The sequence below is a fragment of the Etheostoma cragini genome, chromosome 2, assembly GCF_013103735.1.
Source record: "Etheostoma cragini isolate CJK2018 chromosome 2, CSU_Ecrag_1.0, whole genome shotgun sequence".
Taxonomy (NCBI): domain Eukaryota; kingdom Metazoa; phylum Chordata; class Actinopteri; order Perciformes; family Percidae; genus Etheostoma; species Etheostoma cragini.
The window spans coordinates 26920110-26945307 of NC_048408.1; the positions used below are offsets into that span (position 1 = coordinate 26920110).

The 25198-nt window shown below is 39.7% G+C and overlaps 1 protein-coding gene across 1 annotated transcript in view; it reads right to left on the reverse strand.

Annotated features, from left to right (window-relative positions):
• The window catches only part of LOC117952531 (voltage-dependent calcium channel gamma-2 subunit-like), a 61884-nt gene that overhangs the window by 5139 nt on the left and 31547 nt on the right, over window positions 1-25198 (reverse strand). The window contains exons 2-3 of the mRNA XM_034884888.1: window positions 13880-13963; window positions 119-259 (exon numbers count right to left, since the gene is read on the reverse strand). Of these exons, the coding sequence (XP_034740779.1) occupies window positions 119-259; window positions 13880-13963 (225 nt within the window). The remainder of the gene's footprint in view (window positions 1-118; window positions 260-13879; window positions 13964-25198) is intronic.

The window sequence follows — 25198 nt, forward strand, 5'->3', positions numbered from 1 at the left end:
CCACACACACACACACACACACACTTTCTACTAGACACCTCCAGCTTATTCGACCATCCATTCCCACCCTCTTCGTCTCTCACCCCTCCTTGCCTCCTTCCTCTCCTTCCCTTCGTACCTGCGGAGACGAAGAGGATGCCGGCGCTGAGGATGATGTTGTGGCGTGACTTGTAGAACTCGCTGGCGGCGATGCACAGCCCCCCCATGAAGAGCAGGATCACACTCAGGATGGGGAAGATACTGGAGGCTCGTACAGCGCCTGGACACACACACACACACACACACACACACACACACATCATGGCAGAAAAATAAGTGTCTTTGTCATAGTTGTCACCACTGGACACATGCTAAATATATACCACTTATTACAAACAGTGTGAATTACCAACTGATTATTGACATGCATGAAAGACCTTTAAATTAAAAGTAATAGATTGCTCCCAGGTATGTTAGAGTTTGGAAGTCAATCTACCACCTTGAAGTACAACAGCAGGCTATAATACTATAGAAGAAGTATGAGTGCTGTGTAATACAATGCAGAGTATTTTCTTTTTTAATGATTTTATCACTGATACTATACGTATTGCTTGTTTGTTTTGTTTTTTGACAATTGACTATGTTACTGCTGCCCATTTTACTGATATCAACTGACTTATCTTCTCTTCCATCTTCTTTTTAATAAACTTTCTTAATATGTTAAAGGTACAAATTTAGACACCATACATTTCCCATGACGTCAAAAAAGACAGAAGACAGACTAGAAAAATGTAATATGATGAAGAAAAAGTAGAGAAATACAAATAAAAACAACAGACGGCATTTTAACCTTCGTGTTGTCTTCACTTTCAGGACCCTCTCGTATCAATCCGGTCAAATTGACCCGTGACTTATTTGGGTTTTTAAAAACAATTCTGAAATAAAATGTTCCTTAATAATCGATTAACAAACATTGTCTTTATCTCAATTTCAAACAATTTAGATAACATTTAGGGAATGCAATCAGTCTCTACCAGCACACAATTAAAAATGGAAGTGTGGTTTGTTTTATAATTAATCTTAAAAATCCACCATGGAAAAAACATAAGGGGTCATATCCAGAATAATTTCCTGAATTGAGTCAGGAATACACGTTTGTCAAAGTAAATAAGGTAAGGCCTCGATTTTCAGGTAGAAAAAATTTACAATTTTTCTTCTTGTAATTTATTTTGAAATGGGTCACTTTGACCCGAATACCATAGAAGGGTTAAAATAATTTACTAGATAGATCACCAGTTAACTGGTAATACTGATGGTAGACACACTTCTTTTCTCATTAGCATGGATCCAGAGACTGCATCTTGCTTTTCTATCTGTGTCAAAGATCTGGTCTCCATTGTGCAGTGTGCCCGTCTCCTTCTATCAGCCCCTTCTCCTTCGCTCTATCACTCCATCGCTCTAACTCTCCGTCCGTCTCTGTCTTCTTTCCCCTCCCCTATCAGTCTGTCCATCAGCTGTTTGCCCTCTGCGTGGCTGATTTGCTGATTGGCCGCAGGGTTGTCATGGTGCTGCCGCGGTCCGGGTGCTCGATCCGATTCCTGAGGCGACCAATGTCACATTCCGGAACTTTTGGCAGTTTTCAGGCTGACACTGTTTTTATTTTCGGGTAATTGATCTTACTTTTGCAAATAATCTATCCCTAGTAGGAATGAATTCCCAGAGTAATATCATAACTTATTGAAATGGCACAAACAAGTATGGTCACTCCCCATCTCTTCTTTTCCTTTCCTTTCTGTTTTTCCTTTTGTAACCCTTGTGTTGTCTTCCCATCAAACTGCAATTTTATGCTTTTCTGGGCCGAAATTTTGATGTTTTTTTCCTACACTTTTCTCAACGTTTTTGTAGATTTTTTCAATTTTTTTTGTCACTTTTATCATGTTTTTGTAATTTTTTTTAACAATTCTTTTTCTCACATTTACCAATTTTTTTGTCACTTCTTTTAAGCAAGTTTTTGTCACAAGTCTTTTGGCAATTTTTCCGATTTTGTTTGGTCACTTAATCAGCGTTTAAAACAAATGTTTTTGTTGAATTTTGTCTGCGTTTCTGAAGCTTTTTACAAGATTTGTCACTTTTTTTCAACATTCTTTGGTCATAGTTCTGATATATAATTCTTTTGTAAACGGGTCAATTTGACCCAGAGGACAACAGAAAGGTTAATCTTACTTTCTTCTTTACATCCCTGTTTCTCTATCTTTCTGCAATATGTCCATAATGTGATTGTTCCATTCACTGATGCAGATCAAATATTAAGGTGACCCCAGAGTTGGCATTGCACCAACCTCCTCCTCCTCCTCCTACTCCTCTGCCATCATATGTGTTTTAACCCCATCTCCTCTACTCACTGACATGTGTTGTCAGGGTAAATTCTCTTCAAGGTGGTCAGCCCCTCACTCCAAGAATACACTGTGCGCACACACAGAGACACACGTCTTTTTTTACCGGAGTAAGCAGAAATGCCTCCTGCGACAGGAGTACACACACATACACCTGTACTACACTCGATTTATCACTCACTGGAGGTTAACACACAGCCGGATGAGATTCTCTACAATGGTAAAAGACACACACAGAGCATACTCTATCCAGCACATAATGGATTGCAACAAGGTTGTTTTTTGTTATCAGATTTTCATTGACCATTTCTTTGTTTACTGTCGTTACACCACAAGCTTTGCATTTCAGCACACAACATGTGCACTTTACAGTGACAACAGTTGCACAGTGGCAGTGGTGGAAGAACTAGCCAGACCCATACTCAAGTAAAAGTACTAATACCACACTGTAAAAACAATTGCATTAAAAATGTTAAGTAAAAGCATGAAACTATCATCAGGAAAATGTATTAACATTTTAAAAGTGAAAGTATGTGGATCCTCCAAAACGATCCACATGGTTTTGTGTTTAGTGGTCTCGTCATTTCAGCTGTACGTGTAGGCTGTTGGGTTGGGTAGTTTAATTTGTAATTAAATGTGTTTTGTCTTTAAAACTCTTAATTTGTTAAGTAACTTGTAACTAAAGCTGTCAGATTAATAAAGTGGAGTCAAAAGTACAATATTTCTCTCTGAAATATAGTGGACTAGAAGGAAGGGGCATTAAAAGAAAAGACTTAAGTACAAGTACAAGCACTTCAAATTTGTGCTAAAGTAATGCATTTAGTAACGATCCATCGCTTCCTATTGGCCAATCGAAGTTTACAGTGTCCTCGATTTCAGAGAAAAGTAAGAGAAAAAAAAGGCTTCTCCTTTTTATTCAGCAACTCAGTGGGAGCTGTAGTCTTTTGTGTGCTAAAAGAATCATTGCTTAATGATGTTTAGGTCACAAAGGCTTTGAGGTCTAATCTCAAGTGCTGCATTGGAAACTCATTTCTTTTAAGGGTAGCGATTTATCCCAGTGACAGGTTTAATTTTTTTTTAATTACAGATGAAAAAAATGCATTGGCTTTTAGAAGTTAGCCAAACAGTGACTGTTAAGACTTCAGCTATCATTAAAGAAAAAGGCAACTGTGCTGAGAAGCTAAAAATGACAAAAAATACAGAGGGATGGGAGGATAGAAGTGGAAAAGAAAAGAACTCTATAGGAAAAAAACAAAATAACGAAAGCAGAAGAAGAAAAAGAAGACGAGACAAGAGGAGAAGCAAGAAGACTGCGGGCCTTCAGTTCACTGTGAAGCTGCTTTGCCTCAAGCAATCTTCTCTCTCGATCTCTCTCTCTCTCTCTCTCTCTCTCTCTCTCTCTGCCTTTGCGCTTTAAGCAGAAGGCAGGGAGTTTAAGAGGAAGAATTTTTAACCAAAATGCGCTGGCCTTCAGGCGCACCCAGCCACTAAGCACATCCCAGCATGGAGACAGAGAGAGAGAGGGTGTGTTGAAAGGGAGCGAGCATCAGCAGTGTGAGAAGACGCCTGCAGTGTGTTTTTAGTGTCTTTGTCAGGGATGCTCGTGAGCCTCTGACTTCCTGGTTGTGGAAGTTGCCAACTTCAGGCTGTCCTGCTTCATCATACAACATCATTTCGCAAGTAAAACATGCACCCAGCTGTTCCTGGAGATTATTACTGCTATTTATTTTAGTCTTAGCCTGTTCTAAAACTTCTTGCTGTTATATAGCCCACAGTATCACTAAATCTCAAAATAACCCAAGCCAAGCTATAGTTCTGCACCCAACAACTCCTGATTGGCCCCCTGTTGATCTGATCCCTACAAAACCCTTTCAACGCTTTTCTATTTGGATAGCTCATATATTAACTATAAATTATGGGTCACTTTACAGAGGAGAGTCCAGGTCATTTTCTACACTGTGTTGTCGGAACAAATGAAATACAATGTACTGCTGAATATATATATATATATATATATATATATATATATATATATATATATATATATATATATATATATATATATATATATATATATATATATATGTATACATATATATGTATACGTATATATATATATATACAGTACAGGCCAAAAGTTTAGTTACACCTTCTCATTCATTGCGTTTTTTTTTGGTTTCATGACTATTTACATATTAGATTCTGAATGAATGCTATGAATGAATATGTGTTTATGAATGAACACATATGGAATCTAAAATGCAAGACCTATTTAAGAGTTATTTCACACTTTGTTGTTAGGTATATAATTCCACATGTGTTCAATCATAATTTTGATGCCTTCAGTAAGAATCTACAATGTAAATAGTCATGAAAATAAAGGAAACGCATTGAATGAAAAGGTGTAACCAAACTGTTGGCCTGTACTGTATGTCTATAAATATATGTATATATACTGATATATATACGTAAAAGTAGTCAAATTGGTGGTGCGTGGCGGGCATCAAAGCACCTTCCTCCATTGAACAGAGAGGTTTACATGGTTGACTATTTTAGACCACTGCGTTAGAGCTGTTATCGGGCCCCACAAGGCCCGAGCCTGACAGAATTCGTCCCGAGCCCGACAAGTACATTTTGATTGACTACTTGTTAGAAGCCAGAACCCCTTTTACAGCCAACATTATTCAAATGTGCGCACACACACAGCTCTTTTGCCTTTTGTATAGAATGAGTAATTTATACATTTAATAACATGATTTATTCATGACTAACGTCGGGTCCCATCGGGTCCCGTCGGGTCCCATCGGGTCCGTCGGGTCCGTCTGGTTTGGGCAAAGATCTTCAGCTCTACTTTGCGTACAACTTGTATAATGTTTTTTTCTTTTTTGTTTCAAAACCTTTTAATTGAAGTTGGATCGACCAATCAACACTTCACACCCTTCATCTTGGCTACTGTACCTTGACCACATCTTCTGTCTGTATGACACGTCTGGGGTGTGATACCGACGCCAATGGATGCCAATCAAATGATGCTTTTATGGCCAGTGTGTGATGTCTTTTAGTGTTCACTTGATCAACAATTATATTCAGAAGGGGGAAGATGTACTAACTGGTGGATGCCTCTGCCACTGTATGTGCCAAACCCATTTACAGGTTGTGTTTCTTAACCCATGAAAGTGGTCACTGCTAAACCAATGCAGTATCAAGTCAGGACTATTCCCCAAAACTATAATTGCTACGTGCTAGATAAGCACAGTTAAAGTTCACACCATTGTTTCAATAATGCAATTAAAGATATCTTTGCTCAGTTGTATTAGAGTGTAATGATGAAGTTTAAAGCAATAAACGAGCACAAAAAGCATCAGCAGTTGATTATCTGCATCCATCAATCCAACCATAATCTATACTTACTTACTTACCCCAGCTCGTATTGGAAAAGAGTCGGGATACACCCTGAACGGGTCACCTGTCTGCTAATTATCTTTATGTAAGTGATATGTAATATTGTTGTAATGTTTCCCTGATGGAACATGAGGTGGTGGAGGTTTATTATTTTACTGATGGTATTTTAAATTAGAAGAGAGTTAGGAAGGCTTAATATGATTCTTCTACACACTGGAACAGTTGTCCAGATGAAGGAGTCAGAATATTGATGAAAATGACGATTAGACTGCTAGAGATATTCCGATAATACGCCTTACAGGTCATCTTAAATATACCCAATCATCAGCTGTGTGACATTTTATCACACGTATCACAACCTGCATTTCCTGTTAAAACTCAACAACACTTTGTTTGACGTTCCTGTCATCCTTGTACCATGTGAGTCAATATGTACTGTGCATTATGGCTCTGATATAATACACAGACAGAAGGCAGGGTGTGCACACACACACACACACACACCAAAAATGTATTTCCTTCTGGAAAAACAAAGTTCCTCCGTCTCTCAAACCTATTTTGTTTTTCATTCTCTCTGTTCCCCTTTCACCTCCCTTCATTTCTCCCACCACTTGGTTTGTTCTGCTGCAGTGTTGTGTGTTTCTATGGTTGCGTGTTTGTGTGTGTGTGTGTTGCTGGCTGACTTATGGTTTCATTAGCTGCGGCAGAGGAGAGCCTTGTAATTGTGGCTGAATTATAGAGGCGGGGGTGGATGCCACCATGGGAGATCCCTGGGTTCGCACACAGACGCACACACACACACACAGATTTTAGAGTATATACACAGAAAGTACAGTACAGTGCAGCAACCCCCCCATTACTCTCACACACTCACACCAGCTCAACAAGCTACAAAGTGAACACGCTTATCGATCAGCCTCCCGCCCACTCACTTGCTCACTCTCAAACTCCAAAGTGGGGTGTTTCCCGTACACAGTGTATACTACCCACACAGGAACGATCTGCTTTACACACACACACACACACACACACACACACACACACACACACACGTTTTCGCCCACGTGGGAGAATCCAGCAGCAAAGAACATGTGGAAGTGGGAACTTGGCAAAACAGCTCCAGGGGAATAGTGTGTGTGTGTTTGTGTATGTGTGTGTGTGTGTGTGTGTGTGTGTGTATGTGTGTGTGTGTGTATGTGTGTATGTGTGTGTGTGTCCATGTAAAGCTGACAGACATGCTCAGCAGTAGAATAATTTTTAGAAAATGAACAGATCTTATAAAGAGCGAAGAAAAAACTCTGATCATGAAAACACACACCGCTGGACAGATGTGTGTTTGCACGTGTCCGTGTAAGTGTGTGTGTGTTTTTGTATTAGTGCTGTACGCACACCAGGGTGCTTGCGCAGCCTGCCAGTCAATATCATGCCGTATTACTCATGTGAACCGTGATATGCCTCCATGTCACAACTTGGCTCCCGAAAATAGCTGCGGTGACATCAGCCAGTCGGGTGACGTCATCAGTGGGTGACAACACGTGTCTCCTAGCATTCCAATCCAGAGTATTAGCATTATATTCAAGAATCCAGCGGTCTAATTATAGGCAACACTGCGTACTTCTTCCACTTCAGCGTGTTCAGAGCAAATTCACACTCTGTGAGTGTGTGTTTTCTTGGGTTTCTAGCATTGTGAGGACCAAGTTTTGGACCTCACGAGCGAGGACATTGGGGACAGTCCTCAACTTGTGCAATATAGCTAAATGCTTTAACTTAAATATCATTCTTAAGGCGTGTTGTCTTAACTTTGAGGCATAAATTTAAAAGTATGTTATACTTCTACTCCATTCATTTTCAGAGGCAAATAAAAACAGTGTGTGTTTCGTTGACGTCTGACAAACATGTTTAGTTCCTTCCTTGTGAAATATCTTTAATTTACATATTTGCATTTTCTTTCCCACCTTTTGCTGACGCATTTCTGTTTCCTGGCGTATTTCTGGCCTGTGGTACTGCCACCAACTGTCAATCACTGGAATAGCTGTTCGCAGTAACATTTCCGGCCTCACACCCACATGCTCTTCAAGGTACATGTTCCACTTCACCCATCCAAAAAGCATTGCTTCATTGCTCCTTTAGTTGTTGAACATTCCACAAGGTACAGTTAAATAAAGGCTCTGGTTTCTTCTTCCACCACTAGTTAGGGTTTAGATTAGGTAGTTGTTGTGATGGTTGGAGCTGGGCCCTCACAAATATAGAAGTGTGTGTAAAGTGTGTGTTGCTATGATTGTGCCTTGTTCAAGCCAGTTAGGGCCAGAGCTGAGCGTTTAGCCATATCTAATCCCATTCAACAGCTCCACGCATTATACAACACACAGACGCGCACACACACACACACAGACACACACACACACACACACACACACACACACACTGTGTTATACTTCAGACCCTTTTTATCTAACCCTGGATACACACTGATTCTGTAATGTCCTTAATTTATTCTGTTACACAAATACACACACACAAACACACACACCTACCATACACATGGTGTCTTATGCACACAATGTCTTATACACATCCTTAGTAAGAACGAAGTGTACAGTTTACATTATTTCAATTAAACTGCAAATACACATAGTTTCTTTGTTATCAAGCCTAAAATGCACGTTAATGCATATCAAAAACATAACCATGACTTCTTCTCAATTGTAATCCACAAATACACACTTCCTATTTCATTTAATTTTTTCATGAGCAGAATTGTGCTTCAAGAAAGTAACGTGATCAGTTGTAATCTGAATTATTTGGTTTGAGAGTACTATGTATGTACATCATACATCTTGGTGACACCAAGAGACAGCCTCCCTAGTTACATACAATAACTCTATGATAAAAAAAATTACCAGTCCAGGTTTCAAGGACAAAAGTGCAAGAGATATGTTGGACATTAGACCATACATCAAAAACTGGCTTATTTAGGACATGACAGAGTCTCAGCAGGCTGAGGTGAAAGTTATGGCCTCCTATCGTCTTAGTTTTCACCAGCTTGTAAATTTAGTTAGTTAGTGAGTTAGCTAACACACCTTATACCAGTCAATGATGTATTTTTAAATATTAACCAAGGGGTTGATCTTTCCCTTCTCCGTCATGAAACATGATTTGTGATTTTGTAAAATCTCAACATTTGTCGTTTACCTGGTCAGTCTATGATCATGATAAGAAACAGTAGTAATAGACAGGAAAAAGCAAGCATTCATCAGACTGACTACCCGTCACCTGTTGCTATAAGATGCCTATTCCAGTTAAATTTTTTTATGAACGTACCATGTAATCATGCACCTCCTTCAGTTTGTAATTCTTTTCTCATACATATTTTTGTACAAAATCTTGCAAAATGAAACGTTCTACTACCAAATGCTCCCATTGGCCTGCAAAAAAAGACTGATAATTGTGCGACATAATCTTTAAATAAATGGTTTTACTACTTCGTTTTGGAGCCCATCCCAAATGGAGTCATAGAAAACCTAGCCAAAGCCTACATGCATATATCCACCAGAAGAAAAATAGACCCAATCTCAAATGTGGTTGACTTAAAAAGAGCCCAAAAGAGAGAAGGCATGAATACCGGTAAAAGCATGATGCATTGTTAACTAACAAGCAGTCACAGTCAAAAACAGTCACAATAGGATACTAATGCAGTAAGAACAAATCTAAATTCACAAAAACTAATTTAAAAAAGTAATGTATGTAGATAGATAAATTGATAGAATCAAAACAAAGCTAATTTAATATAAATAAATAATTAAAAGTGGTGTATCACATTTACACCAATACACTATTGATTTCCAAAATTGTTTTCTCCCACTTTGATGTTGACATAGGAGCAGAGTTGATAACATGCTTGGATGAATTGGAATATTAGATATTTTGACACATTTATTTTGAATTTATAAATGAAGCATCCAGATGATTCTCCTATCTGCTTCAGATGGGTACACCAACATGGTAAGTGTAAGCCTCATCCTCTATATTCTGTTGTAGTGAAGGAATGGGGTGGTGGTTGCGGCTGATAGTAGCGCTACAGGAGGAAGGCCTTACATAAGCACATGTCCAAATTCACCCAGAGAGAAGAGGGTGGGGGTGGCGGGGTGAGAGGCCTTAGAAAGCGTGAGACGAGATCGAAAGGGCAGAGAGAGAGAGACAGAGAGAGAAAGAGAATGAAAGAGACAAAGAGAGTGTGTTTGTGTGTGTAAATAATCCAAAAAGGATTACATCTACTGGTCTACTACTGTTGAAGTTGGTATAAGCTGTGTTAATGAATTGTACCATGTCTGTCTATGCCACTAAAATTGAAACCTGCTGCACGTTTTTCCGCTATCATGTTTGTAAATCAGTAAAAAGGGTGAATGCACAATATTAAGATATAAACTGTTGCACCGCAATGTTTTGTGGACACATCCTAGTTGTTAATGGGGCGCCAGGTGTTGTACAGTGTTGCCTGTTTTATCCAGTGGTGTGTCTAGTTGAAGACAGACTGAAGCAGCATCTAGGATACATTTAGAAGGTCTAAATGTCTTAAAGTCTCTTTAGTGTACAACGTTGACATGCCGAAGAGAAAGAGGAATGATATTTAAATCTGGGAACAGGTTGCCTGCCACCATTTCTAACTTTATCTGTCTTCTACCAAGAATTGATGTTGAGTCTTTCAACCATGTAAAATAGGTTTCCTTAACCAAGTAGATTTAGCTGACAAGATGCAAGTCAACAATACTGATACGAGTTGAATTCAGTCACCCGGTTTGTTCTGAGAAAAGCATTTATAAACAACCTATTGGGTAAATCAGGTTTGACGATTTATGTTAAACAGGTGCTGTCGAAGGCCTGCCGTAACATTCAACACTCCCTCACACCTAAATGACAGAAAAGGTTGGTTTCCAATGACTCCCAAAACAACATATTTGAGCGTTTTATTTACTGCTGTGACAAGGCATATTTGCCTGTGACTGTAGCATGTGAGCACGATGGCAATTTTTATCATGTAACAGTTAAGGTTACAGTCACACTTTTAAAAATGCAGTTAACGTCTGTGAAATGGAACTAGTTAGGTTTAGGAAGCAACAATAGTAAGCATTATAAAACATCAGAATTTGCTTATAATGAGACACATACGCCTAGTAAAGTGAGGACCTAACTTGAATTCATTGCATCACAGACCAAGGTCCAAAAAACTTGGTTAATTAAAAAAAATCACTTTGGACTTTTGATTTCAACACAGGACATGAACTCTGGCCTCCTGAGTGACAATCCTGTGTTTTTTGAGCCATCCAACACCCCAACCTACTTCCGTGAGTGGAATTTTGCGGTCTTATACTTTGTCACCTCACTTACTCATTTGCTCCTGCGATAATAACTACGTGCAGCCACAAGAAGAATTGGATGAGCTTCTAGCAGAAACGTCCTATATATTCGCATTTCTCTGTAATAACTGCTGTTTGAGGACAACTTTCATTGCACTGAGGATATCAGGAGCCCACTAGTCAACAAACATTGAGTGCTGCTGTTCCCTGAGCTTCCTTGGCAATCTTGTTTATATCATTATCTCATGCTTCCGACAGTAAAAACAATATCATTGAAATTCAAGGTGGCAGAAGACTGGGAATTGACGAATCATCATTTAAGACTTGCGGGGGGTTAGTGAAGAGCAGTGTTCTACTGTCTCTCAGCTGTACAACAAGACACCCAACAAGTCCAATAGGGCTGCTTAGTGGCCACTTGAAAGAGACTGTGGTTGTATTGGGAACCTTCCAGGTGGGGAATGTGAATGAGGGAGTGATAGAGAATATCCTGCCCTGATAAACAAATGTTGCATAATTTCCTTTTTTTCAGAGAGTGTGGCGTCCTCTACACTTTAAATTGTCATTTCAGCAACTAAGCTGTGGTTCAGAGTGACTTAAATTTGAGTGCAATGGTAGAATGAGCTTTCTACATCACTGAAGAGTACAGAGAACCAAAAGCAAAGAGTCAATGTGTTAGCACATTTACAATCATTATGTAATCCTGCTTTCCATAGAAGTGGAGCTCAGGAATCAAACAGAATGACAATAGCAGGGCCCCAGTCACATACAATGACACGCCTGACACAACAATGCTGAATTAGACCAAATACTTAGTATACGTAGCCGTCCACCCACCCCCCCAAAATTCTCCATCCAGGTTCTCACCAATAATCTGCCCCTTGTTCCTGCTTTTTTTTTCCAGTGCAAATTTCATCACATATAAACCGCTAGTCGTGAGGTTTGTGCTCCTCCCTGACTGTAAAAGACGTGGGAACAATCTTTATATGTGGTTAGTCCATCCTTTGTATTTTTCAGCTGGTCTAGGTTTGTCCCAAGCTTAAGTGTACCTCACACATATACAAACACACAACAAGTGCACAGATATTTCCACTGGTTGCCATGACGATGCACAGTGGGAAACGAAGGAATGCAGGATCAGTGGTTCATCTGGATAAAATACAGTAACATATAATGAATAGAAACCAGCTTCTTTCTTCCAATCCAAAACTGGCGACTGCTGTTTCAGTGGCCTCAAGGGTGTAAGGGATACTAGAGCACCGGCTGATCGATGTCTCATCCCTCGGGGGAATGTTTGTCTGAATGGAGACATTTTTGGCATTGGTGCTGCTTCCACCTTCACCTATCGAATGGCTGTATAATGTTGTTCTCTACAGAGGGTCACTCAGAAAGTCATTCGGGACCATAAGGAATCCTCACACCCCACCTTAAGAAACCTTACACAGTTTCATAAATTTCAGAACTTCGTAAAACCCCAAACCAGCAGACTATTTTAGAGCATTATTTGTTGGGAATAAAAACTCACACTAAATGGTTTGGAACCTCTGATGCATTTTTTTATACCAAACTTGCTCAAAAGTTTCAGAAATCTTCTATACATTTTTTTACGTGGGTTGTGACACCAACTTCGGTTCCCTCCCTGTCCTCTTCTCCACCATCCCCCTTGCTCCACCCCATGGCCTCTATCCACCAGCTGTCAGACGGGAGAGTGAGCCTCTGCGGAGATGGACAGACAGATGGATGGAACGCAAGAGGGAGGAGGCAAAGGATGGTAAGATGGAAGGAAGAGAGAGAGAGGTGTGACCCACATAGCGGAGCCTGGAGTATTTATAGAAGAAAGTGTCCTAATTGGCAAGCCGCTGGGAGAGCAACAGCACTGCACCAGTACCCTACTCCTTGTCCTTCACCTCCTCAACCTTCCCTTCTCCTTGGCTTTTGCCTTCTCATGCCACCTCGTTCTCCTGGCCTCTTTCCCTTCCTGGAAGTTGTTCTATAACCCCTATTTCCCACTGCGCTGCGTTCTGGAGGCGCCAAGGCCCCCGCCAGCAATCACAGTCATTCAAGTCAATTCTTGATATTCCCCCAAATGTCATGCAGCGCATCACAGAAGCGCGCGTGAAGCGGCTCTCCGTTCCGCGAGCTGCAGGGCGTTCGGTCAGCCAGCCAGGAAGTTACAAAAAATGACTCTCAGGGTCTCAGAAGTGTGGTATGGCGCTTGTTGGAGGACGTAACAAAAAGGCGGCGCAGACGGATCTCAGCAGAAATTCACCCAGTGGAAAACCTGGGTGAGACTACATCACTATTTCTGCTGCCCATCCCTCCTCTTCCTCATCACTGACCTCATCCTTATACGTCTACCTTTTACCCATCCACCTCTTCTGAGTCTCTCCACCTTCACGCTGTTCCCTTCAGTTTCTCATCTTCAGCTTTTTGACACTCTTTGTCTCCCTATCTTACACCTCTAACTTCTCCTCCTAACCCTTCTCTTGATTATTTTTTACCATCATCCTTTTGTCCAAGGCTGCTTTCCCCTGCTTTTCCCCTGGTGTTGGGAGTTATGTGTACAGGACATTGAACACTGCTTCTGCAACTGTTAACGTTTCTCTGTAAGGTACTTGTCCCTTGCACATAATGTAATAAATGAAGAAAATATATGAAAATGTAGTAGAAATAAAATTGACCCTAATACAAAATGGATGAAAATATACATTAAACTCTGCAAATATGCATGGATGGAATTAAGGAAGAACTCACGTAGGAAGTACTCGGAAGCATCTGCCTCATAATCAGCATCCTCCGGGAAGTGATCTATCTGTTTACACATGCCTTTAAAAGAACCTGCGTGAGAATGAGAGAAAGAAAGAGAAGAAAGTCAGGAATATAGTCACAAGTCAAAGCACTTTAACAATTGATATGACAGGAGAAATGGAACAGTTTAAAACAAAGTGTGTGTTTTTGTGTGTCCATCTACATTTTTTTCATTGCAGTAAAAATACTGTAACATAATGATATATGAAGAAAAAAAAGAAAAAACGCAGGACAGGGAGAAGGTAATCAAAGAAAAAGGGTAAAGTGGGGGAAGAAAAGATGAAGAAAAGGTGGCAAAGAACTAAAGAAAGAAAGGTTAAGAAATGGATGAAGGAAAGAGAATAAGAACATTTGATGCAGCATTTGAGACGAAGGAAACAAGGAGAGGAAGAGAGATTGTCACCAGCTTTAAAGAAAACATATCACAGGACTGAATGTGACAGACTAAAGAGAAAGAAGAAGAAGAAGAAGAAAAAGAAGAAGAAGAAGAAGAAGAAGAAGAAGAAGAAGAAGAAGAAGGCAGGAGGAGTTTAATCTAAACGCCTTGACAGAGCAGGTGGGAGGGTAAGGAGGAGGCAGAGAGAGAGTGAGCAAAATGCAAATGAAAGAGGGGAAGAAAAGAGAGCTGATAGTGCCGCTCATTAAGAAGAATTGTGTGTGTGTGTGTGTGTGTGTGTGTGTGTGTATGCTTGGTTCAGCTCCAGTGGTAATTTTATGCCCTCCCAAACCACTGCAATTAAATGGGCCCTTGTTAATTGGCAATTGAAGGACGAAAGACTAGCGCCGAGCTTTCAAATGGGCATCGGTTACACACACACAAACACACACACACACACACAGGCACACACACAGGCACGCACACACACACAAGCACAGACACACACTTGTCACACACTGTAGCATCGGCCCTATTGTGAATCGCCTCGCTGGCTGTCTTTCTCACTCATCACGCTGAGAGCACCAGCGGCTACGTTTTCAGATATTATATTTATATTTTTTCATGACCACAGAGAAAATGAACAATTTCGTAACCAAAGCTCGACACATGAAAGTGAAAAGAAAATGATGACAGGACTCTACCACAAGCCTGTTCCATATTTACATATCTGTCCTACACCATAGCAAACACTAAGGCGAACAAAGTATTTTTCATCAGGTAGACTTTGATAGATACATTAAAGCTATTTCACCAAGAAGCGGCTCGGAAACCTTTCAGCATGCTGCAAAAAAAGCTTTAATCATTTTAAGATTTCAGCTTGAACTGTGTGGAGCAGTGCGTCGCAATGTTGTACCGTTCCTGGGTGATGAGAAACTTCACAGCGTGTTTCAGGAGGAAATGGCCTCACATTCACATGGACTCTTGTCCCTATAACTGTTTGTTGTGCAAATGTGAGAAATGCTACTAAGTGAACTAGACATGAATCATGCGTGTGTACTCAATGGGCTTTTAGACAAGTATAGAAATTAAAGTACTACAGTAAGAATTGATGAGTAGAGGTCTCTCAAGTATAGTTGTTCCCCCTCCAGCGGACATGAACAAGGCCTCAGGGTTCCTAAAAGACTGAGTCATCACTACTACAAACATTACATCGTTGCTTGTTCAGTTAAAGATGCTTGAGATGATGCCATCTATTAAAGGGGCTCCAAGCGATGTCACGCATTTTTTAGGTTACATTTGTTGTCACACACAGCAAACATCTCCTCACTATCCGCTGGCTGGGAAGGGCAAGCTAGCCTCCGTATTGTTTTGTACTCTGAACGTCAGGAGCACCTTTAATAATAGTCTGTTCCTTAATGCATGCATGACAAGACTATTAAAAACACTGCCGTTGCTGTCATGGCAGTGACTTGTCTCTGTTGTTATTCAGACAGATAGAGAATGTTGAGGCGGTGGAAGCTGCAGGAGCTGGACCAGCCCGAGGCCACTTCCCATTCAAAGAGTCAAGAGGCTTGTCTTGTTGGGGCGCTTTTAGACTTCAACATTGATTGTTTACGTTAATTGCATAGTCACACTGTGTGAGATCGGTCCAATAAAATCTGTCGTGGTGCTACGATGTAAGTGGAAAATAGTACATGAAAGCAGGGCGCGTCATCCATCTGCGCCACTGTTACAATCAGCACGCTTTGACTATAGAGTTGACACTTTTAAGCATAGAAACATTGCAGAAGAGATGGAGATAGAGAGAAAAACTTTTTCCCCCTTTTAGCTTACATTGTGTTACCTTTTTTGCGTATATTTTTTTAAAAAGCTGTGATTTCATGTCGTGCTCTGATTGGTTGGCTTGCAGATCTGAGTCGTGGCAGCAGTCACATCGTAAGAATTTGGTCCTTAATTTGGTCAGAATTGTGGTTCGGGGCCACTGTTTTGGACTGGCAAACAAAGGTTTTTCCAACTTTCATCTCAGATAATTTAAAATTGTGTCCAGGGACTTTAGCCTCAGACTTGGTGATGGTGTCTGAGTGTAGGTCTGCTGAAGGGATTTCAATGCTTCATCTGATGGTGTGATTAAATAGGGATGAGCAATGTCAACTGACTGAAGCTTTACTTTATGTGAGATATAGTATATTTTAGTATACATCTATAAAAATAAATACTGTACAAACAAATTAGTAAATATAACACTACCCTCTGTAGCTCTGTTACACATTGCAATTGTTGAGCTGATTATGGGTTCAGACACAACTTATTAGACAAGGTGTGTTTTTGCTGCTGACAGTCAAAGATAAGATTTAACAATTTCTGACTTGCTGAACATTTCTACATCTAAAACTGGGTCAATGACAGCACAAACATAAGCAGGAGAAATCATGACAGAAATACTGGCCCAAAACAGCTCGTAAACAGAAACACAGTGGTGTGCTACATTTATAATCCAATGCATCCAGGTTTTTTAGTGCGGAGTACAGTTCAGAAGTTTACCATACTTTTACAAAATACACTTAAAATGTCTCAGCTCAATTCAAAACAATAACCAGTTTTAGCACAGGGAAAGTGTTTTTATTTATGACATATGTATTATAGTGTGCTGTCCAGTGCATTTCCTCAGTCTTTTCTGACTGTCATGACTAAAGCTCCTGTGTACACTTTGTTGGAAGAGTACTGACTTCATGTGGTATATATCTCTGTAGGTTCAGTTCTTACACCAGGTTAGATGGTAACTGCTGTTAACATGATTTAAGTTATTTTCTCGAGCATGATCTAACATATGTACAGCCACAGTATTATAAAAACATTTAAAAGGCTTTCCGTTGGTGTTGCTAGGAGATGTGCAACGTAGAAGACATAGTTAAAACGCTGTTGAATCATCACTCTGTCAACTTTAAGGATAATACTCCATCAATTGGGTTTTCAGTTTTAATTTACTGGCGTTACCACATGAAGAACCCAGATTATGTCAAAGACATCAATTCACAGATTCACTGCCGGGCAGAATCTCTATCATCTCCACTCTCTTTCCTCAATCATCTCTCTCTCTCCCTTTGACACTCTCCCTCACTCCCTCCAACACATGCCTCCCACGCTGCAGCACAAGCACATGTAATTTGGAATAGCATTTTCCCTTCCTTCTCTTTCTCTCTCTCTCTCTCTCTCTCTCTCTCTCTCTCTCTCTCTCGCTCTCTCTGTCTCTCTCTCCCTCTCTCTCTCACATGCATATGTGTATGTACCCTGAGGACCAGATTCCCATTTAAACTGAGCTGGCAGCTAAGCCCTCCTCTCTCTCTTTCTTTATTCTCGCCGCAATTCAAATCAAGAACATGCTTTACTGTCTCACACAAGGATGAAACCTGTGCAGCCTGTGAAACTAGAGCATTACATCATTATCTGAGATTCACTGATATTGACCTTAACAGATGGCCAGAACCCAAAACACATGGAATATAAGATTTCAGCAGAATACATGAGTCTCAAAAAGCCTTGATCTTGAGCCCCCCTTAAAAAGGGTCTAAAATTTCTACCTCTACTTCTCTGAACACTGTTCTGATAGGTCAAATGTTCACTTAAGAAAAAAGTAGTCTTACTACCCTCTCTGGTCAGCAGGTGAGTCAGTTAGCTGCTCATGTACAGTATGTGTTTGGTTTTGTGATGTAAGAGGTTAACTTGTAATAATTATAACATCAGTCTCAGCTAGTTTTCTTTGTGTCATGATTCATATTTCACGTTTCCAGTTTGCTGTCCACACTGAAAAGGCTATGGAAGATCTCTTCGCTCATCTTTCTGGTTTAGCGTACAACAAAAAATGTGCATTTACCGCCATTAAACTCCCTCAAGATTTTTGAGAGTTGACTCCTGTATTTTTTAATTAACTGTTCCGATCGACAACACAAAACTGACGTCAGCAGAAGTACTAAACAATGTGTGTTAGGGTTGACAATCATGCATCAGCATTTTTTCTTTTTAATCTGGTTTACTTGATGTTATGCTGTCATGGTGGTTGTGATTGGTTTAAAGAAACAAAAACAAGCCAGGGCGTTATTTCCCCATCGTATCAACACATTCTCACTTTCCCACTGTATAAAATAGGGATGCTTGATCATGTGTCTTTGGCATTTTTTATTAACGCTAAAAGTCTTCTTTAAAGTCGTGACTCTTGACATTACACTTGACGCTCTGGGTCGGGACATACTGGCATGCACCGCAAGAAAGGGAAAAGATTGTGAGTGTGGTTTTGAAATGTATTTTTCAGTGACACGCTGTACAAGAGCGGAACAGGAAAAGATGGTTGTATGTTTCTGTGCAGCATGTTCTCATAAACTTAAATTTTAACAGCAGAACAGATCAACACCTAAGATTGGTTTATTAACAGCTAAGATTGATTTACTGCCAAACGTAGGGAAAGGTGACATGTATTTTTAGCTCTCCTGATAAGACAATGTTTACTGGCTGACTGGAAGGGCTGTGACAAAGAAAATGTACAGCTGGCCATGCCTCTTGATGAAACCAACTCTTATAATAATGAAATGGACAATTTTTTATGATGTAGGCTCAAAATGAGCCTCCCCTCTTTGAAAGACCAGCAGCCGCCACTGATCTGGAGATATTAAACAAGACATCTAATGTTCGTGGTTCTGTGTCGTATGCGACGCGGCCGAATCGAGAGGGTTAAGGCGGCTGTGTTGGAATTAATGGAAGAAACGGTGGGCTAGGATTGCCACCACATGGCTTTCATCCAATACGTGAAATTCCTACAATTTTTCACGGCCACGTTCACTAACATACAGAACAAAAACCAGAGAGGTTTGGATTACAGCACACACAGAAGGAGTGTGGCTTTATTCTCTGTTCAGTGTGCCATTGCTCTAATTTCGTAAACATTTGTTCGTTGCCATACTTATGTTCTGAATGTTGGGTACTGCCCCTTTAATTGCCAACTTGCTGCATGTGCACACACTATTATGCAAATAAAAAATATGTCTGTTAGCGTTACCAATATTCCTTTAAACATGCCACCATACTTGACAATAAAGTCATATTTTTTTCAGATAAAGTCCTTTTTTGAACCCAAACCTTCATGCTTAAGTCTAGCTTTCCTTTTCTGTACCCTCCATGCTCAGATCCAGTTCTAAACTCATAACTCAAACACAAACTCAGTTATGCTGTTACCAAAACTTTATCATTAAAATAGCCGATATAATACAAGCCACACACCCAGACACTGGACAAAAACACACCAAATTATGTGGAAAGAAGAAGGCATGTTATAAGAAGTTTCCTTTTATACAAAAAAAGAGACAATTAACTCTCTTTAATTAACAACTATTTGTCATATTATTGGCAGTTGTTTTATTTTTTAATTTGGGGGTTAAATGCCAAATAGGACGGATCTCAACAACACATTTCATTTATTTATACACAGTAGTACATCCTGTACATCCTGTACTCAATCATGCCACTCATGTATACTTTAAAAATAAACAGTTTCATGTTTTGTATTCTACAATGACATCAGCTAATCCTTTGCTTGCACAGGAACAAACTAAACTTTTGTGTCTGTTGCTGAATAAAATCCCAATTCCAAATTGCCCCTGTTAAATTATACATCCTACTTAAACATGGAGCAGATACTGTTATTCTGTGACCAACCTGCACCTCAGGGGTCAGGACGGCTCCGTCACCCACTTATCCTCACAGCAAGAGGGGCCACAGTGACTCTCCGCAGATGATTTATACCAATAGGAAGAGACCGTGTTAACCTCCCTGCTGTCATAAGACAATCAGACGCTGCTTGTCGACTCACCTCATGGCTGTTAAGGATAAGTTAATGTAGTGTGATGAAACACAAGCAGTCATCCTTTTATGAAGTATTAACACCCTAACCCACTGCAGAAAGTGTGTGTGTGTGTGTGTGTGTATGTGTGAATCAGAGATGTAATGTAAAGTGTAAATGCCCTCTTTTAAACCAGCTCTGTGTGTTATGCAAATACTTGGCAGTTGGCACAGCATCTTTATTCTCTATGCTAATTATGGCTCCCTCTATCTCTATGCTAAAACGCCATTAAAGTAATCCCTCAACTGCAAAGGTGGATGAACATCAGAGACCTCAAAAGAGACATGTTGCACACAGCAAAGATGGCTATCAGTTCAGGTCACTTGATTACAAGTGTGACACACACTCGGTTTCTCCGTTTTTCCTCAGTTTCTGAATCTGTACTAAACATAGACATCCAGAACGTCATTACTCTATCCTAAACTGGATACAGTGTACAGACATAGTGTTAGAAGAAGCTCAAAGAGGATGCAACTTTCAAACATTGCTAGCATCACAACCTTCCAAACCCTGCCTTTGAGTAAAACAAAAACTTGCCGTTTTCAGAAAGAAATAAAGAAATAAAATGCATGCAAAGTCTAAAATCCATTGTTCATACATTTGATGATAAAAACCCGGACATAGAAGACGTATTCCCCGTCGACATGCAGAATATCGACTGCAAAACGTTCACTTCATTAAATGACTTCATTGTGAGCTGTATTTCATTTTAATCTTTGAACCAAGAAAGCCCAATTCATTTCCGCACAATTTCAGAACACATTTGACAATGGAGAGGACTATTAAAGATAGTTGTATTAAATGTGGAATTAGATTCTCACCCTACTTGCACTAACTAATTTAGATTAAGTAATTACTTTTCCTATCAGCAGGCACGCTGATGTGTATGCACACACAACACATAAATTAGTCTGATGTGTAGTTGTGACAGAGGTAAAAAAGAAACTGCTGGGTTTTGCTGCTGGAATAGTCGATGATTTGATTCTTTTGAGACAGGGAAGTGGAGCTGTGTGTTATGTGGCCCAAAACAAATAGCAGCTAATTTGACAGCTGCAAAAATGGCTGGTTTGATTTTGATTTGGCAAGACATGGGCGGTTTGGTGGGGGGCACCAAAGAGGCCAGGTGGTCAGAGACTATCCCATAACCAGATGTTCACACTTTAATTTAAAATGAGATCATCACTGCTGAAATGTCCCTCAATGTTAAAAGGAGAGAGGTGTAAACCAATACACACGCTTGCTTTCAAACGTGATGGGCGTGATGGAGCACATTGTGTAGAATCCAATGTACGCAGTGTATTCTATTTAGCCATGTCTTGCTAAAAATATGAGTAGACTATTTCCGCGATCACATCACATTGTTTATACGGTAAGTGTGAGAAGAAGCAGAAGAAGAACCATTCAAGTCAGAAATGTCAGGAATACTTACAACACGCCAATTTCAAAATGGCCGCAAGCCAAATCACTTGCAAAATAGTTTATTAGCAATTCTAGGATTGCTATACACTGTTTTTTTGTGGTGTCACTTGTTAACAAACTACTCATAATAAAGAGCAATGCAAATGTTGCTAATTTAGGCTTTTCACAGCAGTGACTGCACAGCTAGCAGTCAGACTAACTGCCTTGGATAATATGTGATAATAAAACTGGGTCACATTGTAATCAGTGGGATCCACGTAGACCAGGAAGGAGCAAACCAAAACCCATCCCCAGGCAGAAAGTATTCTCAATAATAAAATTTTTGTATTTAGTGGTATAGTACAATTACGTGTACTGTATATGTAAAAATCATAGCATGTCAACAAGAGTATGGTCAATGTAAGGTAACTTTAATACTTGATTGAGGTTAGGAAAAATATGAGATAAGACATAACTACGATCTTCAAACTGAAATATTCTATTCATTACATTCAATTTTTTTACATAAAGGTAAAACTGGACATAAAAGCATTTTCTCTATTTTAACACATCCCTATAAATACTTTTGAAATGCTATATTTCAGACCTACACAGGGTTGTTAGCAATAGTAAAAAGACATATTCCAGATGGAGAGCCATGTGTACCCATGGCTGACTCTGCTTATAAATACAACGGTGAAATGTGCACACATCTCAGGAAATGCACAATCACTATACACTTGTGATTAAAGTTCTCCACAAGATGTTTCATAGTTGAAACAGGCAATTTTAAAAAAAAAAAGCATTTCAAGAGAATGCAGTTAAGAGTAAACTGCTGAATCTCAAAAGCTACAGTAATGTACATGTTAGAGTTACCATACTGCACCATGGCACTCAGATCTGTGCTGGTTTCATGTATAATGTAGAAGAAAGCATACACAGGTGATGCTGCAATTTTTCCAATAATGCATTGTTCATGTGGGTGTGATGCACTAGATCAGTTGCACAGTGGCAGACATCTCTCTTCATTCATCCCCCCCACATTAGAACTACATATCTTTCTTGAATAATATGCAACATATACAACAATGAGTACTGTAAGGAAAGTTTATGTTACTACCAGACGTATCCACATAATTTAGCGGCAGCGCTTCTTTTGGGACAGAGCTGCAGTAGTTTGCTGGTTTAAAGTAGGACTTGCGCTGTGTCACGGGCACGTAGCACTCTCAAGACAAGGCTGTAAAAACTGGGTGACTGGATGCTGGTCTCAAACAAGTTTTTCAGAGCACATTGACAGCCTCCCTTTTCCCCAAAATGGGTACAGCAATTGGAAACTGACAGCTGTGGCAGAAAATAAAGCATTTTTTGTGAAACTCTTAAAATGATTCCATTGTCAACTGCTTGGGGAAAACAGAGGCACAGTCTACATGCCTGCTCGATGGAAACTTGGTGATGCAAAACAAGGACTTTTGGAACAAAGAAGTTGATAACTTTATGCGATTGATTGGATTTTGTACTAAATTTTTTTCTCACAACAAACCAAACTGCCTCTCTTTTGCATTGCAGTCTATACTCCACCAACCTGGGTTATATTTAATTAGATGATGTTACACTGCTGATATTTCAACCCTGCATGAGCCCAATAGGTCATTGCGGTCCTCAAATTGAAATGTTGTTTTAGAAGTCCCAAGATCAAGGTAAATGGTGGGGTGATCAAGCTTTCACAATTGCTACCCACGACTCCGGAACAAGTTACACACTGACATTCACACTATTACAGATGTAGCTCTTTTAAGATCCAAACTCACAACGTATTCATTTTGAATGGCTTTTAGTATGTTGTAGTGGTGTGACATTTTCAAATAAAAAGTACAAAGATGCCAATGAGACACCTTCACTGATTAGCATCTCCCCCCACGTTCCATTTATATGTGTATATTTGCAGATGGGATTTGGAACAGAAAAGGGTCAAACAATTATACAATTTCTGTTAATGAACAAGTCTGAGGGCCTTTTAAATGGGAGTAACTGCAACCACCTGCAAACAACCACACTGTCCCCCTTTCTGAGAGGTCCCTCAGCTCTTTTTCATCTCCCTTAACAGCTTTATCCTAGTTTTGTTTAGTGAAACTTTCTGCCATGTTTTTTCTCCCCCTCCCAACTTCATTAATTCCTTTGGCACAGATGGGCAAAGGAAAAAGGGAGTAAAAGGATGTAATAAAAAGGGCGAGAGAGGGAAGGGAAAAGACAGAAATTAAAGAAATGTGAGAGACTCACAAAGCGTCCCAGCAAAGCTTATTGATTGATCAAGCAACAGATGTTTAGTCCTGTATAAAATTACACCAGGCCGTTATATGTGGAACAGCTACCTGCCCTCATTCTGCAGCTCTCCATTACATCCCAGAGAGCCAGAGTACGATGTGTGCTCAGATCATTCTGTGGGCTATTATTTCAATTTGTATTACTATATAATTATGGTAGCAGCTTATCAAAATGAAAGAATAGACAGATTTTGGTGTCACGTCAAGATTCAATCTCTTTAAATTTCCACATGATTTCCTCTTCAGTAGCCTACATTTAAAATTAAGAGGAACGTTTAATCGTATGAAGGCATCACTCGTGTGTTCTGAATCCTCTTGTTCCGGGCCAATCGTTAAAGTAACATGTTGAAAAAAAAAAAAAAAAGCAAACATATAGAATAATATTGCAGACGTTTTTTTGCATTATATCTCTACAGCTTAACATGTTTAACATATTATTTGGTTTGGATGCAGTCTTAAGAATCGCTTCCACTGTTTCAACTAAAGCTCTGTGAAATTGAGCAATGTTGCCACACAACCTGAGTGATCCAGTCGGGTTTAATAGGTTAAAATGAAAACATGGCTTCAAGCCTAACATTTCCATAATGTTTTGCAGTTAGAGCAGGCAAATTACATTTTCAGACTTTTTGACATTTATTGGTGTTTTAAGCCCCCGACGTCTCCTTCCAAGCATCGGAAGTGTCTTCATACTGTGGGACCATCTCTGTCTCGTAGAAATGATGTCCATATGCTATTGATTAGATTTCCTAATTACATTTTGGAAAGTAAGTGAATAATATTTCAACAATTTTGTCCAAGCGGAACTGGGTGGAAGTGCTACATTCATTTACCACACAGAAGTCACACATAGGGAGGTGGTCACGGTGTCTAGTCAGTGTACAAAGGGCAGGAATGTGATGTTGGAGACTACAGGGTTCAAATCCTGAGTCCTGTGTGGGGTTAGATTTAAGCAACAAAAGCGCATTGCTTAAGGTTTCTAAAATAAACACGTTATATTTTGTGCTACAAGTCACAGTTTACTTTTTCCAATATTACAGACTGTGATCTTTGCCTGCCTAACCAGGAGCTGTGAGTTGCCTAACAGGAACATTAACAATGTCTCTCATAATATAATGTTCCTATGAAATGATTTTATACTGCAACAACTTATGTTTATTATATAAACAAATGTCTGTGAATATTCTGCTAACATGTTCTGAATCAACATTTTGATCAACTTGTGTGAATGACAAAGTTCCCTGAAAATACAATCCAGCTGGGATTATGTTCCCAGATTCCAA